At 39.7% G+C, this 18,598-nt stretch overlaps 1 protein-coding gene across 4 annotated transcripts in view; it reads right to left on the reverse strand.

The window, feature by feature from the left end:
- Positions 1 to 18,598, reverse strand: part of LOC110053964 (transmembrane and coiled-coil domain protein 3-like) — a 29,658-nt gene that overhangs the window by 3,060 nt on the left and 8,000 nt on the right. For 3 of the 4 annotated variants that reach the window (XM_089299050.1, XM_089299053.1, XM_089299052.1), the window contains exons 4-17: positions 18,428 to 18,531; positions 14,696 to 14,897; positions 13,600 to 13,668; positions 13,102 to 13,186; positions 12,753 to 12,801; positions 8,668 to 8,755; positions 8,309 to 8,364; positions 5,910 to 5,933; positions 3,918 to 4,006; positions 2,783 to 2,855; positions 2,297 to 2,356; positions 1,254 to 1,380; positions 844 to 897; positions 173 to 241 (exon numbers count right to left, since the gene is read on the reverse strand). In XM_089299050.1, the coding sequence (XP_089155176.1) occupies positions 173 to 241; positions 844 to 897; positions 1,254 to 1,380; positions 2,297 to 2,356; positions 2,783 to 2,855; positions 3,918 to 4,006; positions 5,910 to 5,933; positions 8,309 to 8,364; positions 8,668 to 8,755; positions 12,753 to 12,801; positions 13,102 to 13,186; positions 13,600 to 13,668; positions 14,696 to 14,897; positions 18,428 to 18,531 (1,149 nt within the window). The remainder of the gene's footprint in view (positions 1 to 172; positions 242 to 843; positions 898 to 1,253; positions 1,381 to 2,296; positions 2,357 to 2,782; positions 2,856 to 3,917; positions 4,007 to 5,909; positions 5,934 to 8,308; positions 8,365 to 8,667; positions 8,756 to 12,752; positions 12,802 to 13,101; positions 13,187 to 13,599; positions 13,669 to 14,695; positions 14,898 to 18,427; positions 18,532 to 18,598) is intronic. The other variant, XM_089299051.1, reaches the window with a different exon arrangement.

The raw sequence follows: 18,598 nt of genomic DNA on the forward strand, positions 1-18,598 counted from the left end.
AGTTACAGGTGTTATCTTTTCAGGGATCTCAACTAGATAAAACGAACGTTAAATAATTAAATAGCCTCAATTACTGTCACGCCTGTGTTTGAGTCACGTAATTGTTATGCTTTTGAAGTCTGAATTATGATGACAGCCGTACCCCTTCCCTCTGAGAGGATTTTCTTCTCACCTCGTTCTGACGTAGTTCTGACACGTCATTCCACTCTGTTGTTATGCTGTTTAGTAAATCTCGCAGTTGCTGTGAGGGAACAAAGGACGCATTAGCGTTGGTAAAGGTAAAGTCTGCATACGAGCCAAGTGGCCCATCAGGCTGGAGGTTATCCTGGTTTCAGTAGAATAAAGCGAGTGAGTATTTCTGCTACCCTCTGGATGGGATGATAGTCCATCGCAGGATTACCTCCTACCATCAAATAACTTAACACCTGGGTGGAAAGAGGCACTAAGAGAGTAAAATGTCTTACCCAAGAACACAACACAACGTCTCCGGCCAGGGCTCGAACCATGAGACCAGGGCGCCTTTGCGACTTATTATTACGTTTACAATATTTGGAAGTGGTAGCAGAATAATACGAAGAAAAACAGTCGAGAAAAAAATCGTATCGCATCAGCTACAGCACAAAAAGTACAAAAATTGACATCAGCTTGCCACCAGGCAATTCGTGTAAGTCACATGTATAAGTCACGTATGTGCACGCAAGAGTAACGCAGTCTCAAAAAACTCCTTTTGGGGGATTAATGGTACTTTTGTTTTCCATTGGATCACATCAGAAGTAAATTTAAAAAAATATAGTAATCAAATGGTAAATTATAACAGTGGTAAAACACAAAATAAAAACAAACCTCTGAATTGCATCGTTCCTCTTGAAGTGATTCCGCAACAAAGTCTAGCTGTCGCTGAAAACAGAAGTGCATGCTTGTTATAGAAACATTCCCTGATTCAATTCATGTTCCATACAAAATAATTTGGCTAGAGAGAGGGTTACCGATTCTAGTGTATCTTAAGATAGGATTCCCTCATTAATCACAAGATGAGTATTTTTACCTCTTCTCAATTACCCTCTCACCTCCTCGTTGTAGGAGAGGGTCTGAAATGTCTCTGTACCTTCTTCAACACCGTCTGAGAAAATGCTTCTATCTCGAGCCTTCGCACTTTCCATCAATGATTTTTCATATATTCACTTACATTCTTCACCATCTGCGGATATATTACGAACTCACAACTACGTTTCATAAAGAATTAAACAACTTACCCTCAAGTTATCTATGAGTTCCTGCAGTCTGGCGTTAGTTTCACGAAGTTCGATAATATCGTGTTCATAGGACGTGGGGGGACTGGGCGGGAGGCTGTGACGTGGGCTGTTTCCCGGGAGCGTAACGCTGAGAATGAAACCGACAGGGTTAATTTACAATCTCAAGGAAAATTCAAGGCTGGCATAGATTTAAACACATACAGTGATATAAGTAATAATTTGACTTGCAGCACGTTTTTGATATATGGGAAAACAGGCATTATACCTCGTCCGCTTGTTTACAGCAATGTTTCGCAAAGTATAGATAGTGACGTGTGTGTGTGTGTATGTTTATTTGTTTGTTTGTTTTGTGTCCCTGACCTAAACAAGTAAAATGTCTTTTCTTTTCACTGGTTGCCTAGCATTTTTAACTCCTACGTTCTTTGCGGTAGCCAGCACCCCTAGCATTTTTAATTTTAGTTTTTAATTTTATTATTGCAATAAATTATTTCTACTTTGTGGCGAAAGAAAGTTTTTGTTGTAATTATGTTCGTGCTACCGCTGTAGTATATATACACGAGGACCGGCAAATTACTTCAGGACAGCTAGACAAGAGGTCAGGAGTATCCTGCGATGAACCAACATCCCATCAGGGGAGGGGAGGGGGCAATACTCCTAGCCGCTTCGTGCCACAAAAACCGGAGAAGACCGCTGACACCAATGAGTCAGCTGGCCCAGGTTCAGTCCAGTTCCCAGGACTGAACGGACTTCATGTATGCACTGTTCTAGCCTGCGTAGCAGTCTTTTCCGTTTCCTTTCAGGCAAGCAGGAGTCGCGCGAGGGCACGGGGACAGAGGTAACAAAAAAAATTAGTGACAGGACCCCCTCCCCCTTTTTCTAACTTTTTGCTCTCGCCCCACGCTTTCGCGCGACTTCCCCTTGGTTCTCGCTTTCTCCCGTTTAGAGGAAACGGAAAAGACTGCTACGCAGGCTAGCAGTGTTCAGATGGGAACTTACTACCAAATCGACAGAATTAATCTACTTTGTCAGATTTTCGAACTCACCCGATGTGCGTGGCTGATGCTACACTGGAAGAATCATCATCGCTGTTGTATCTGGCCGGGCTTAAAAGAAAAAAAAAAAAACATTTTGAGTAAAAATATTTCACGACGTCTTTGCAAAGATGGACAGTAAACTGCCCTGTAACTGTCTGGTCTTAATTCTACCCAGCCAGTCACCTTGATCTCTTCACGCTTTTCTCTTCTCCGAATCAAATCTTACCCCTTCCCTCCTCTCCAACCCTCTCCACACCCTTCAAAACCAGCAAAATAGTACGACACAGAAGTTCTGAAACAAGTTTACCAGTGACTAGTGCATGTAACACTGGTTACAATCGGTGGCGATTTCTGGAGTTCCTCGATTTTGGTCGATTGAAAAGAAAATCAAACCACTCTATGGTGTGCAACCATCACGTTCTATGTCACACAAGAGCGAGAACAGTTGCGTGACAACGAAAAGATTACGGCCGCTGAGAACACGTTTAGATTTACCTGAGATTAGAATCTCCTGCGAAACTATCTTCACCTGCAGGACTGCTAGGTTCTTCTTCAAGTCCATCTATCTCTGAAATTATAACACACACCACTTTCCAATCACAAAAAGTCTTCACACGGCAACTCCTCCACAATTCGCTACGAGAAGAAACCTAGGGCAAGTCTTCTCATCTCGCAGTGGCTTGTGAGACCGTTACCAAGGACAAAACAAAAGATGTCCCCAACAACGATCCCATAAGGGACCGCGAGATGAGCCTCGCCCCAGATAAAGTGGCGAGAACTTGGAGAAATCGCCCAAACATTTTTCTTACCTACATTTTCGCTACTGTACAGTGAAGTAAACTGTTACTTGATCACGAGAAAAGAAACTAAAACCCAACATCTTCACTAGTAGACAGGGACCACTAGGTGCGAGTCCAACTACGAGAATAAGTCACAGAAACAAAGCCAACGAGTTTGTTCTACATGATTTTAGAGAGCTTTCGTTTGCCAACTTTGACATTTTCATTCGTAGTTAAAAAAAGACGGTTGCCGCGATTCATAGCTGCCACAATAACAAACGTTAAAAAGAAGTCTGTTACTAGCCCTTTACCGTTGGGAAATCTTGCATAGAGTGTTTTCATTCATGTGGCCAGCACACTTGCAAATTGATTGGAACTAAAGAAAATGTTTCCATAAGGAACGAGTTCAACTACCGCAGGATTGGTTCGGTAAACTAGCCAGTATTACCCAGGCTATTGACGCACAAACATGGCTGCCGTTTAATTGTTTTGGAACACCAATATGGCTACTGGTTCATTGTTTTGGTACACCAACAATGGGTGCCGCTTCATTGTTTTGGCACACCAACATGGCTGCCGTGACGTCATATGAAAACGCTCTATGGGACACGAAATCGGACTCGGATCTCAGGCCCTCTGCAGTCTTTGCAGGTGCAACAAAAACCACGTAACTTTCAAAGTGGTCTACCACGAAGTCTCTGGTGTCGACACAACTTATGATTTCACAGACAAAGTAGACTGCCCCTTCTAAAGTAATGGAAATAAGCCGTGAAAATAAGAACTGCTGCGAAGGAAGATGTTCTTTTGCAGTGAAAAGCGTTAAACAACACAAACAGCATAGTGATACATACTTGATCCAGGACTTGACGCAGTAGTGCTCACATTCTCTGCACTGCCAAACCTACGGTGCTTGATAATCTCCAGAGGCTTGGTAACCGCTCTATACAAAACAATATGAAGAACATAAGTCATCCAAATACACTTTTTCTACCGCGTAGAATGGAAACTGTTTGAGCCAGGAAAGCCCTCAAAACAATGATGGAAAGATGTATATAACTTACAGGCGGCCTTGCCTGTAAGTTATTTACTTCTTTCCGCATCTTTCTATCACTTTTTCCACCAGAAACAGAGAGTTAGTCTCAAAATTCACGCCAGCTAAGGTAACCCGAATAACCTAAAAACAACAAGTATTACAATGTCTTTAATTTCGGTGAGATTTAAAATTGGCAAAAGGCTTGAAAAGTGGGTCGGACACATTTTGCCGGAGAATTCTTTACGCTATTTAACAATTAGATTATGAGCTCGAGATTTCTATGAGGTGATAGTTGATGAGGCCAAAGGCCTCATCAACTATCGTCTCATAGAAATCGAGAGCGAAAAATCTAATTGTTTTAGTAGAATTCTAACTTAAATTAACGCAGATAATGGTTTCCAAATATTTTTCGACGCATTATTGAACTTTACCCTTTAACAAAATCGCACGTACTGAGTTGTCCTTGGTAAATTGTAAGTTGTTTACGCGCGCGCACCGGTTTTTCAATAATTTCAAGTTTTTAAAGTCATAAATCCGTTTATGTCCTTCCTTCAGTCTTCTCAGGAACTTAATTATCCATTTACATCTAAACTTTCTTCCAAAACTTCGGAAAAACGATAAAAACGTCGCATTTCGTGGACGACCGACAGCTGCTGCACTCTAATGGCTGACAATATACGAATAGCTCAGCCAATCAGACTGGAGCATTTGCATTAGTATACTAGTGAAATTCTACTAAGAACAATTAGATTATTCCCTCTCGATTACGAGAGCACGATAATGAGATTATGAGCTGGAGATTTCTGTTGCTATCACGCATAGAAATCGAGAGCAAATATGATCTAATTACTTTAGTATAAATCTACTACATGTTCAAAACAAACAACAACGTAGGTTCACGTTTTCGGTTATTAAATAAATACAACTTTTTTATTCCGTATTTCGTTGCAACTTTGGTCTTCTCTGGAATCGCCTTGACTAGTAAATTATCTAAATCCGCAAAGAAGCGGCCGCCATTTTGTCAACAACCGCACACCACTAGGCTACTCACTGTCTATAACACATTAGTCCTTCCACAACCTCGAACTGATTATCTTGAGAGAAGTTTTTCGTACAGCGGGGCTCAGTTGTGGAACAGCTTACCTATAGACCTACGACAAGCATCTTCACTGACCGATTTCAAATCTTAATTAAGTCGCCACAATTTAAAGCAATATCTTAATTTTAAGTAAATTTTTAGACACGGCCTCCATGAAAAGCAGTTTTTTCTTTTTTCTTTTTTTATTGTAATTAGGCAGATAGATAGATAGTCCAGTAACTTTGTTGACTGATGGAAAAACCGTGTATAAATAAAGTTATCTTATCTTACAGCAGAATAGATAGTGTGTAACGTAGCCAGTAAGGGAACGTTATTTGTGATAGACCGCTCGTAGATTTATACTAAATACGAATAGTCTTGCTGGTAATAATTACCTCAGCTTTTTACAAAAGATCAATTTTTCAAGAAGAAACCTTTTCAATTCGAATTACAGAATTTACAAGCACATATATTCATGACAATAAAATTACTGTCTTATCGGATCAATTATTTCACTGAACAGATAAATAACTTCGTATGTACTTCGCAGAGATTTAAAATGTATGGTTAATAAAAAAAAAATGGTAATCTCAAGTTTACAAGGCCAAAGGCTTCATTTTATTTTATCATAGGTATGCGAGTAAAATGATATTGCTTCCGCCAATTTATATGTAAATGAAATATTTCGGTAATAGATCACAAAAAGATAGCAACTGGTTGTTTTATACGTACCCTTTGACTCCATCTCTAACACCCCTGAAGCCAAAAAATATATGTAAATAAGATAAAAATAATAATAAGATTCGAAAGTATTTATACAATGAGGGAGCCCTACTTCGTTAAACAAAAGGTCCGTCGAAATGCTGTGTAAATAAAGTCAGTGTCTCGTGTCAAAACAACTGTATATGGAGTAAAAGCATATTTAATAGGCTGAATACAAAAATTAATGTCTTCTAAGGCAATAATAGAATCTTGAAACGGTAAAAGTATTTTTTTTACCGTTAAGAGAATATTTTGCCATCAGACAAAGTGATGTATCCACAAGGCAAATTGATAAAAACGCTGCTATTTCAAGTAAACATGAAGCATGTATAAATCTGTCGACACCACAACCTCAAATAAAAAGCGAACCTGAAAAACGTTAAAAACTACAGACACTGTAATCATCCAGCGTTTGACGTTTTCACAAAAAACACAGGCTTATTAATCGCATCTAGATTTTGAAGTATTAAGACTAAAACACATGTAGAGACATCCCGAAGACTGCAGTCATTCCGAAGACAACTGAGAAACGCGTCTTGTGCCAGTTTACATGCATTATCAACAATATAAACGCGAGCGTACATTTTACATATGATCCAATTGTTGAAATCGCAAAATCTAATTCTCACAACATCTATCTAACAGCATAATTATAGTAATTTTGATCCTCCTCTTTGGGTACACCTCGCTGCAAAGCCTTTCTACTCCAGTATCAATGAAGCAAGCATAGACACGTCAATAAACCGAACGTATTTTAAGCGACTTCAGCCGTATTGTACAACGCACGAAAACAAAACAGCATATACTCCAAACGTCGACTTACGGCCAGAAACACGACTTGTGTTTTTGGAGGGTTGTCCGCAGATTCCGAGCACACTTCGGCGTTAGGAAAGCCGGCTGAACGATTTCTTGGCCCGTCGATTCTTTCACAAAGATCTTCGGTAGAGAGCGCGAAGGCTTAACACTTGCCATGAAAATGAATTATGGCGATAAACACATGTCTCGTCTTTCAAGGTGCCAACACGAAACAAAGATATCAAATTTCACTTTTCACTTTCTGCTATCCAAAACAAGAGGGAAGTTCTAATTTTTTTTATAGATTATGTATTCAATATTTATGAGTTTTTACAGTTTGAAAATTTGCATACACCGAGCCGCCAAAAACAAGCATTACGATTCCTCTTTGTTTATTAAAGATTAACTAAAAAGCCGAAATTGAAGTAAACTACAAACTAACCACTAATTCAACCAGTCTAAACTGCAAAACGGTTCTGCAGAAGATTTTAAAAACATCAAACGAAAAAATCTTATTTATTTTTTTTGTTTCGCGCAATTGCCCGCACAGAAGGTGAGCGACCCCCGATGTGTGGAAAATAATTCTGTTTTCTGAGCCTGACTGAAAACAATAATATCCTCTTCTCCAAGCTTACAGGTGTTTGATAATGTTACAATTATTCAAGGCTAACATCAAACGATTTATGACGTTATGAACTGTCATCAGCCACTTCAAAACAAACATCCAAGTAACCGTGAAGACAACTGGAAGAGTGATTTCAGATCTGTCTTTTATCCTCTCGACCCGACAATCGTCTCACGTCACGGTTTGCGTATCTTCAAAAGTTGAGCCTATATTTTACAAGTAGGTCGTTGGAATCCGTGTTAATCTTTTTCATCCTTAACCATTCTTGTTCCTTTATGGTTTCTTATTATCTCTTTGGTGTTTTTCTATCTTAGGAAACTATTATTTTCAGGTTTCCTTTAATTTAACGGTAATTTTGTACTCGACCAAAATAACTCAAAATGAATAAAAGGACATCTGTTCTCCACAAAAGTAACTTATTTATCAGTGCTTGTGTATTTTACATCTTCAACGTGAAATCGCAAGCCATCCGGCCTAGAAAACAAAATATATTTCTATGGATGTTTCCACAACGTCTCGTCAAGGAACAGGAGACGATGAACCAACAGTTCTTAGATCATGGCCTCTTGCACGGAATAATTAAGCTTCTACGGTCTATAAATCCTTCTTGAAGAAATGACTGGAGAGTTTTATAACTAAAGTTTGATAAGTAAGCAATCTTTCAGTGGAATTGACTCAGTTTCTCTAAAATAATTCCCATCGACTACTTGGGAAGATGACATTTTCCTCAGATTATTAGATATCACTTTCTCGTAATACATCTTCCAAGATTGCTATCAAATGGTAGAGATGTCAACTTGTTCCTTTGCGATCCGATAACATGTTAAAATGTTTGGATATAGGTGTACAAACGAAACGCTTTCAAAAATAGATGTTTCCCTGTATAAGCCTAACCCTTTTGAGTGCTATAGATAAATCCTGCACTTTTATAGCTTCATTGTCAACCTACTTGAATACTTCTTTAGCGAGATGTCCACTGGGTGCTGCGCCATTTAACTCTAACTCCTGTGGAGAAAGAAAGAAAGAACACTGATACTCAGACAAGAAATTCCAACTGTTTGACTAAGTTTTGATTCACAGATTGCATGCAAGTATCATAAAGTACCATACTTGGTCAAATCTATGTTACGAAGTGTCAGTGCAGACGATTTAGACTAAACGTTTTGAACGACCAGTAGATTTGTACTAAAACAATTTGATTATTCGCCCTCGATTTCTATGCTTGACAGCTGACTCGGGCTGCGCCCTTGTCAACTATCACGCGATAGAAATCCCGAGCTTATAATCTAATTGCGAAATAATACTTACCATACGTGTATTGTGATATTTTTCCAGCTTTTTCTGTAGCTGGGCGACCAGTGTATTTGTCTTTTGATTCTTCTTTTCAAAGACAGCTCTGAGAAGAAAGGAACACAAGTATTTCCAGTCAGTATGTGTAAGGTTGTGACACAGAATTTAACAGCAACAACTGTAGAGTGCGGAAACATGATAGTATGATACAAGCCACAATTAACAGCTTCAAAGAGCGAAACAATGCGAAACAATAGCTCTATACTACATTGGTCCTTGATCAATAACTCAGCTCCCCTTGCTATTACATATTAACCTGCAGAACAGGCGGATTAGCCCGCTCTAGCGCGATACACCAGCGCGCCGCGTATCGCGCTAGAGCCCGCTAATCCGCCTGCTCTTAAACGTGGCCGTAATCGAAATTTGGTAGGACCTTGAAATGTTGCTTTCCTTGTTTCTTCTTGTTCTAACAATTGCCAAATGAATTTACCTTTGTTCACATAGAACTAAGAATCTTTATTGCGGCTTTATTGTTAGGTGTCTCCACCAACTGACAATAAAGTGGAGTGTTCATGTACTATTTGATTTCGTATCGGAGCAGTTTACTACATAATCACGCACATTGTTTTCGAAAGAATGTCTAAGAATAAGGAATGCTCATAAAAAAAGGTTTAAAAAAGTGCTTAAGTAGATAGCGAGAATGACATGGCCCCAATCCAGGTCGTGTCACACAGGAAATAGAAAAAAAAGTAGATATTTAATCGATCCTTTACATCTGCTACCAATTAGAGAATGTCACCTAAGAATTCACTATACACCAACTAGGTGTAAGACAGAGCACGCGATTCATAGCATGTAGGGCCTTGTCCACACTACGCCGGAGGAATTTGAAAACGCAACGATCACCGGTCACTCTGGGTTTGTGTTTGAGGAAAACTCAGGCAGGGAAATCACGTGATCATCGTGATGTCATCGTTTTCAAAAAGCTCCGTTTTCAAAATGTTTTCCGTCTGCACGAAAACGCAAAGGCGGCGTTTTCAAATTCCTCCGGTTTGAAGAGCGTTTTCGAAAAGCTCCGTTCCCGTGCCGGATTAGTGTGGACGGTAGGCCTAACTGTGGAAATAAAGCTGCGTTTTCAAATTCATCCGGTTTGAAGAGCGTTTTCGAAAAGCTCCGTTCCCGTGCCGGATTAGTGTGGACGGTACGCCTAACTGTGGAAATAAAGCTGCGTTTTCAAATTCCTCCGGTTTGAAGAGCGTTTTCGAAAAGCTCCGTTCCCGTGCCGGATTAGTGTGGACGGTAGGCCTAACTGTGGAAATAAAGCTGCGTTTTCAAATTCATCCGGTTTGAAGAGCGTTTTCGAAAAGCTCCGTTCCCGTGCCGGATTAGTGTGGACGGTAGGCCTAACTGTGGAAATAAAGCTGCGTTTTCAAATTCATCCGGTTTGAAGAGCGTTTTCGAAAAGCTCCGTTCCCGTGCCGGATTAGTGTGGACGGTAGGCCTAACTGTGGAAATAAAGCTGCGTTTTCAAATTCATCCGGTTTGAAGAGCGTTTTCGAAAAGCTCCGTTCCCGTGCCGGATTAGTGTGGACGGTAGGCCTAACTGTGGAAATAAAGCTGCGTTTTCAAATTCCTCCGGTTTGAAGAGCGTTTTCGAAAAGCTCCGTTCCCGTGCCGGATTAGTGTGGACGGTAGGCCTAACTGTGGAAATAAAGCTGCGTTTTCAAATTCATCCGGTTTGAAGAGCGTTTTCGAAAAGCTCCGTTCCCGTGCCGGATTAGTGTGGACGGTAGGCCTAACTGTGGAAATAAAGCTGCGTTTTCAAATTCCTCCGGTTTGAAGAGCGTTTTCGAAAAGCTCCGTTCCCGTGCCGGATTAGTGTGGACGGTAGGCCTAACTGTGGAAATAAAGCTGCGTTTTCAAATTCCTCCGGTTGGAAGAGCGTTTTCGAAAAGCTCCGTTCCCGTGCCGGATTAGTGTGGACGGTAGGCCTAACTGTGGAAATAAAGCTGCGTTTTCAAATTCCTCCGGTTTGAAGAGCGTTTTCGAAAAGCTCCGTTCCCGTCCCGGATTAGTGTGGACGGTAGGCCTAACTGTGGAAATAAAGCTGCGTTTTCAAATTCCTCCGGTTTGAAGAGCGTTTTCGAAAAGCTCCGTTCCCGTGCCGGATTAGTGTGGACGGTAGGCCTAACTGTGGAAATAAAGCTGCGTTTTCAAATTCCTCCGGTTTGAAGAGCGTTTTCGAAAAGCTCCGTTCCCGTGCCGGATTAGTGTGGACGGTAGGCCTAACTGTGGAAATAAAGCTGCGTTTTCAAATTCCTCCGGTTTGAAGAGCGTTTTCGAAAAGCTCCGTTCCCGTGCCGGATTAGTGTGGACGGTAGGCCTAACTGTGGAAATAAAGCTGCGTTTTCAAATTCATCCGGCGTAGCGTGGACGGGGCCTTAGAAATACATTCAACAGCTGCTAAGCTCATGCAACACTTGCAAAAATAGTTTGTTGTACATACTAACTCAGCGCAACTTGGATGGAAGTCAAAAAATGAATTTGCAGCATTTAAACCTCACACAAGAGAGACAAACGTACGCTGGTGAAGAGCGTCTTTGTCTGCACAATGGCAGAAACAACGACACTGATCCTTTCACAAGTACTGTTGACAGCCAGTCTATAGCATTTAATACAAATCTCTCTCCTTGAAACACGCTTAAACGGACTTTGCACGATCAAGAAAAAAATTCACCTTCGAACGCAAGTTCAGTCTGATCTCTCAAAAGGATACACACTCGAAGCCAATTTGCAGACAATACCGCCTTTCGATACATGTATGAGAGCCTATGGAAAGTGTACACATTTCCTTTACGTTCAACCTTCCTTTTCTATTCACGTTTTTATGCGCGTAGAGCGTGACGACTTGAAAGATAACTCCAATTACTCCGGGCACTTAATAAATCTTTGTCTACCTTAATTACTATTAACAACAATCACAGACAGCAACACGTCGCAAGATATTTTTTCTTACAAGAAAATGCTTTCATTGTCTTGCCTTGCAAGAAAATGATAAAACAGACTGCCATAGTCTTGTAACAACTTCACTCTCCTTCATGCATGCACATTAACAGACTGTAGCAAAGAGAAATTTTTGTCCTAAAAATTCCACTGATTTTTGACTAATGCTTTTCATTCCTGTCGATTTGGATAAAGAACAGGAATTGGTTTTAACGACATATTCGCGTAACGAGAGGCTTATTAGTTCTCATTGCATGCTGACAGCAAAGGTTTATTACTAGCCCGAGAATGCCCCTACGGACTAAATAAACCCGAAGCTTCCATAACATAATGAATTCCACGTTTGGTAACAAAAGATTTGGAAGTTTCATCAAGTACAAATGACACGCCAATGAATCAAAATGTTACAGTAGTTTATTGTATACATGCACATCGTGTATCACAGCATTAACAGTTGATATCGTCACATACATGTACACATGTACAAAGATACCTACAATCCCGGACAAAAAATTTGGGACAGCAAGCAAGTTCTCCCCTCCTCCCACTTACAACGTTGATAATCGGACGAATTTCCCCCTTATGTATGAAAAAACGCGATATTTTCCAACATTGATTAGGAGGGATGGGGAAAATGTGACCCAGCTCAAGTGTCCCAACTACGTTTGGCCGGGATTGTACATCTGCATCATGTGCAACGTACACGTGCTAGTTAGCCTGGGTAGCAAGCGTTACCGAAAGAACGAAGAGCTTTTTCCGCATACTGATCATGAGAAAATTGGGGCGAGAGCAAAAGCTATCGACGAAGCGGGGCCTGGTAGGGCGAGTGTTTCCTCCACCCCGGAGTCTGTCGGTTTTTGTTCCCGCCCCAATGTTTGTTCGTCCTCTGGTACTCTCTTCTACACAGCTACGTGCTAGTGCAAGCATGCTTTCGGTAGGACACTCGATGGTACGATTTAGTTTCAAGATCAACAGCATGGAATTGTATTTTTTTACGGGAAAGGGTAAAAAGGAGAATAAAAAGGTTAACACTTAAGGGTACGCCTCAATCTTAGATTTTTGTCATAAACTGATTATGGCTTGAAAAAGTTGTCACTTACTTAGATTTTTGTGAGCCTTCCGTTGATTCCAGGTACTCTTTAACATACTCTGCAAACACAAATATCCCCCTTGTAATTAAACTGTTGCTAGGGCAGATCCAAATCAAGCTTTTAGCCAGGATTTGAAAAGTACGCGTCCAAAATGTGCTATAGGGTTTATTCAAATGAACAATATTTATAACGCAATATATGGACAATTAAACATTCAGTTTTGTTTAAAAAGTGGACATCCTGCCCATCTGGCTAAAAGCCTGATCCAGACACATGTAAACAAGTTTCAAGATTCAAATTTCAAGATGTGTTATTGCTACTGTTTAAAATGGAAGTAAAAGGAAATCATTGATATTACCATCTCTCTCTTCTTGCAGCTGCCGTATCTGATCCTTGGTTTTCTTTATCTTGTAGTTCAAGTGTTCAACCCTCTGTCTTATCTTCTAAGAAGCAACAAAGAACAAATTCTGAGACAATTCCTTGTCAGCACATAGATCAAACCGTTAATTATTCTTACTGACAACCATACAGTTCACTTAATGTCAGTTGTGAGAATTTTGTGGCATGTCAAGACAACATCACATCACTTGATGACTTTCTTTATTTTCGTCACTTTGCTACTGATTATGTACTGGTGTTTTAACGAGAAATTACACTTTGATGACTATTTTATTCTATTGTTATTAGGCTAAGGTATTTAAGGTAGTCCTTTACATAACCCTTATTGGCTTCCCTGGGCTTTCTTGCCTAATATACATTTGACATGTTGTAAATATATTTATATATGGCAAAAATAAAACAAGAACAAGAACGAGCTCTGAAGCAACAAAGCACAACAAACTTTGGTTCAGTTTACCTCTGAGTCAATGATCTGTCCGTCTACTTCATCACTTTCCTTATCTTGGGAACTAAAGGTCCCATCCAGCTGCAATTCAACAAAACAATGGATCATTTTGACATAAACAATTTTCCATATTTTTCATACATCAACTTGGCTGCATAGATCAATTTATTATGCCAAATTTGCTAAATATGCAAAGTTTTAAGGAAATAGTTCCAAATTCAATATTTACAAAGAAATGTTGCCAGGGAGCAATGCTTGCCTGACATAGTCAAAAGGTTTGGTGAGTTAAAAATAGGATAGTTGCCAATGCACCAAGATGCACCAAGATGCACCAACTGCTGCCTTATAGAAAACAAGAGCAAAATCTAAAAACTGTCTTAGAAGAATTCCAAACATAAATTCCAAGTCAAATAATGATTTCCAATTGTTTCTCTACCTGCACTTAGATATACTGTACAATCATTCAACTCAAATTCTAAAACTTAATAACTAATTCATCAAGTTTAAACAAAGGAAATCATGACTGTGTCAGTGTTTGGATATCTCATCTTAATTAGCAAAAATTTTTACAATTAATCGTAGGTAAAGGTAAAGGTAAAGTCTGCATGCGAGCCAAGTCGCCCATCAGGCCGGAGCTTATCCTGGTTTCTGTAGCATGAAGCGACTAGGAGTATTTCTACTCCCCCCTGGATGGGATGCTAGTCCATCGCAGGGTTACCCCCAGCATTAAGTTCACCAGTACCCATTTATACACCTGTGTGGAGAGAGGCACTGTGAGAGTAAAGTGTCTTGCCCAAGAACACAACACAATGTCCCCAGCCAGGGCTCGAACCCCGACCGCTCGATCCGGAGAAGAGTGCACTAACCATGAGGTCACCACGCCCCCCAATTAATCGTAATTCTCCATTTTCTCCTCAGTTTTAGTTTCTCTTGAGAAGATATATGAAACACTTAAGACAGTGTTTGACCACATTTACAAACACCTCAAGGTTAGTCAAAAATATCGGCTACGCAACAGATTTTCAACTCTCTTCTTGCTGTTTAGAAATGTGGTCAAATAAGTCTCATGTGTTTGACATATTACATGAAATACTATACATGTACATACAGAATCTACTTCTGCAGAATCATCTTCATTCAAAGACAATCCTGTCCCACTTCTTCCTCGTGCAGAAAAGTCTGATACTGCACCACTGGAGGAGCTCACTGCTGAGGTTGCTCCCCTAGGTCGCCCTCCACTGTCACTGTCGCCACTGTTTCGAGAGTCTACTGATGGACACTCTAGAGTCTTGCTACGGCGTCTGCCCAGTCTGTAGAGAAAGGAAGCTTAGGTTTACTTTACTTGACAGGGGCGGATCCAGGATTTTTAGTAGGAGGGGGTGCATCATTAAGGAACGGCGTAACTGACTGGTGAGGTAAACAAATTATAAAGAGTGAATACGAAGAAGAGGGCTTCATCTCAGGGGGGGGGGGGGGTGCGCAACTCCTGCACCCTCCCCCAAGATCTGCCACTGCTTGATCCACAAGTTGATGACAATTACACACTGATTCCTTTGATTCTAAAGTCAATTAGAGATCAATGTAGCGAACATGATTATGGGTTACGGCCTTAATGACAGCCCTGATAACATGTACTGTATAGTGAAATCCTAACAACTAAGACATTTTTCAACCAGTCACACAGGCAACCTCAGAATAAAGAGTTATTTTGTCTGACTGGCTTGTAATTTATATCTTAACAGTTATTTAAAAAATATCCTTTACAGCATTTCCCATAAGCACCAGTCACCCGAGAGAATTACCATCTAGCAGTCCTGGACATGTTGGCTACTCTTGAGGTAAAACACATTTTGCGAGATAAGAAATCTATGTAACTTTGAAACTATCTTTAGTTTCGTCAAAATTTTATTTCCTCTCCATGCTGAAAACCAGTTTAAATTTGGCTGAAACTCAGAAACAAATCAAAAGCTGCCAATGAGCAAACCCCTCTTGCCTCATTAACGGTCAACAGCTTATCATTCAAGCAAGCCTGCAAATAATTTTTGTCTATAGGCAAGTCATTTCTCAGGACAAGGACCAGTTTTGACCTGACAAAAAGCCAGTCTGGTCGGACAAAAAAATTGTTTGTTGTTAGAAATTAAAAAGAGACATTTGAGACATTCTGGTATTTTTGTGTAGACTCTTCGCCAAAATATTGGTTGTAAATTCGAAAAGCTTATAAGTCAACCGAGTGTAAAATCACTACTAGCACCAGCAAGGGGACCTTTACATTACTTCTGGTATTATTTTACCTGTTGAAAATTGACAAATTTACAAACGTTTATACCCTTAGTCACATAAGCATTTCCAACATAACAAGTTTCCCAAGACGTCTAAGGAAAATGGGAAAAGCGATGAAACAATCTCCCGCGTGAACATTCAGAGACTTGAAAATTGGCTGAAATGAATTCTTCGACTTTTTCTGAAAGCAAGTTTCCTCTGGATGTTTTTGGGGTCAATTGAATAAAAAGTTTGCGTAATTATTTAAAATGTGGAATTGGAGGTCGTCGTGACTATCAAGCATGACTAATCTGTACATTCATGCTCTTCACAAAAACATTTCTGTGGTACGGAAACTATATTTCAACCACGCTGACAGACGTAAAAACTCTAAGAGTTAAAAATTAACCTGATTTTTGATCATACGGACTAGAAAAACATTTGGTTATGTTTTAGAGCCTTTAAAGTTTTTGAAAGCGATTGCATTCAGATAAACGAAACCTGAGTATTTGGGCCATGTATTCAATTTCCATACCATTATAATCGGGTCAATGTATCACGACGGAAAATTAATCCCACAACACTTGGTAGCAACAAACAACGAGTAATTACATAAGACCTCAGTTTTTAGTAGTTTTTCAGATGAACATAATTCAGACTAAATGGAGCTTCACGATCTTTCACAATGCCACCGAAAAATGCGTAAATTAACATGTAGGGATAGTGGCGCTGATGTGATGTGTTTACAATTCGACATAATTACAACATTTGAGATGACGCACTGCATGTGATAAAATTCTTAGAATTGGAATAAAAACAAAACCGATAACAAAGCTTTTTTGCATAGTATTGTGTGGCAGTATAACAAAATAACTTGTCCCATATTCGGCCACAAATTTCCAGTTAAAATATTTTTCATTTTAGCAGAAATGCCTGGTCAGAGTGTCCGACCAGGCTAAGCTTTTACCTGTCAAAACCTCAAATTTACCAGACAATTGTCCGATGACCGACTGTTATTTACAGGCTTGTTCATGTAAGATTATAATGATATGATATGATAAATCAGGATTTCACTATACAGTACATGTTATCAGGGCTGTCATTAAAGGCTGTAACCCATAACAGCTGTGACCGCTGTCAGAGTACAGTATGCTTGATTTTCCCTTACTGCTATGGGTGAACTTGCCTATTGTTGATAGAATTTAACCACAACAGTGTAAGTAACAAGTTTGCTACGGGTGTGGAGAACAAAGCTACAGGCAGGACTGAAAATAATTTTCGGACAGTGGCCAGTCATGTTGACCAGCCAAAGTAATTTTAGCTTGGTCATGTCTCGTTTCTGACCGGTCATAATCTTGGCCTAATTAAACCTACAAATATAATTTGTTTGTTCCAGTCGTTCTTCATGATGTGACTTAAATTAAGTTCTAAAGTGTAAGCTGTAAAAAATCTTAACTCACTTGTAGTCACATTAGATAGAGTTTTTGTTCACGAACAACTAATGACCATCATTCAATAGATGTTACCAAGCAACAAGTTGAGAGTGACTGAAATTTCATTCGCGAAAATAACTTTATAGATACAGATACTGATGTAAAGGCCTTCGGCTTTTTTGTTGGTACATAATTATTTTCGTCCGTTTTGTATAAGTAACTTATCAGTTGGTTTTCAATTAAATACTGGGTTCGTGCTCAATGTTACATTTATGGCTTGATGGAAACGAAGCAGACCACAAAATGCATGTTTTGATGTTCCGGAGTCCCATAGTGTCTAAGTTGAAAACAACTTGACAACCGAGCGAAACGTTTTGTTTTGGCATCTTGTTCGTCAATTTTTGTGTAGTGAAAATGAAAGAAACAACAAATATCTTGACATCTGTAGAGCAATAGCTTTGAAATATACGCCAACAAAGAGAGGTGGGCAAATCTAAAGCGTCACAAAAAGCTGAATCTAATCGCATTCTTTGCCCTAGGGAAAACCTCTGCTGTTCGAAAGGCTGAATAGCTTTGAATTTTGAGTTAAAAACTGCTGTCGTCCTAAAAGATGAAAATATTTTTCCAAAGAATAGCAGCAGTTGTTCAAAGGGCTGAATATTTTTCTGAATGGATAACCCCAACCATTTGAATTGCATTCCTATCGATCTTGAATGCATGACAAACAGCAAGCGATCTATTCTTAGCCGTTCCAACAGATACCCATTGGTGTAAGTTATCGCGTGAGGGGCCATACTAAAAAAAGAGAATAAAAATCTAAGACTTGCAGTTGGGGATTTGATTGTTTATTCAAGAACGAACCGTCTCAACATGACGTGACCGGTCAACATGACCAGCGAGTGAAGTTTTTGGCGCTCATGTCACCATTCTGGCTGGACATTGTCCATTGACTGGCCGTTATTTTGAGCCCTGACAGGTAACTCAAAACTTAATGTGAGCCTTGGTTATATTTTGGTGGGTCATCGAAATGAAGGATTTTTTTTCGATATCAATGGGAAGGGAAGGCTTCAATGTTGATGTACAAAGAGTGCATGCACCAAATAAAAGGCATCAACCGACCATTACAATATTAACAAAATACAACTTACGAAGATGGCATTGCTCTTTCTCTGATCTCAGCCAGGACTTTAGAGAATTGTTTATGTCCCGCTGTCGGCACGTTTAATTTTAACTTCAAAGCACTATCCTCAGTCTGTAAAAGACAATAAGTGACAGAAGTGATTTACTGTACATCATCATGAATGTACTTTAAACTATTA

This window comes from Orbicella faveolata, unplaced genomic scaffold (assembly GCF_042242905.1).
Source record: "Orbicella faveolata isolate gen_17 unplaced genomic scaffold, um_ofav_v1 contig_34, whole genome shotgun sequence".
Classification (NCBI taxonomy): domain Eukaryota; kingdom Metazoa; phylum Cnidaria; class Anthozoa; order Scleractinia; family Merulinidae; genus Orbicella; species Orbicella faveolata.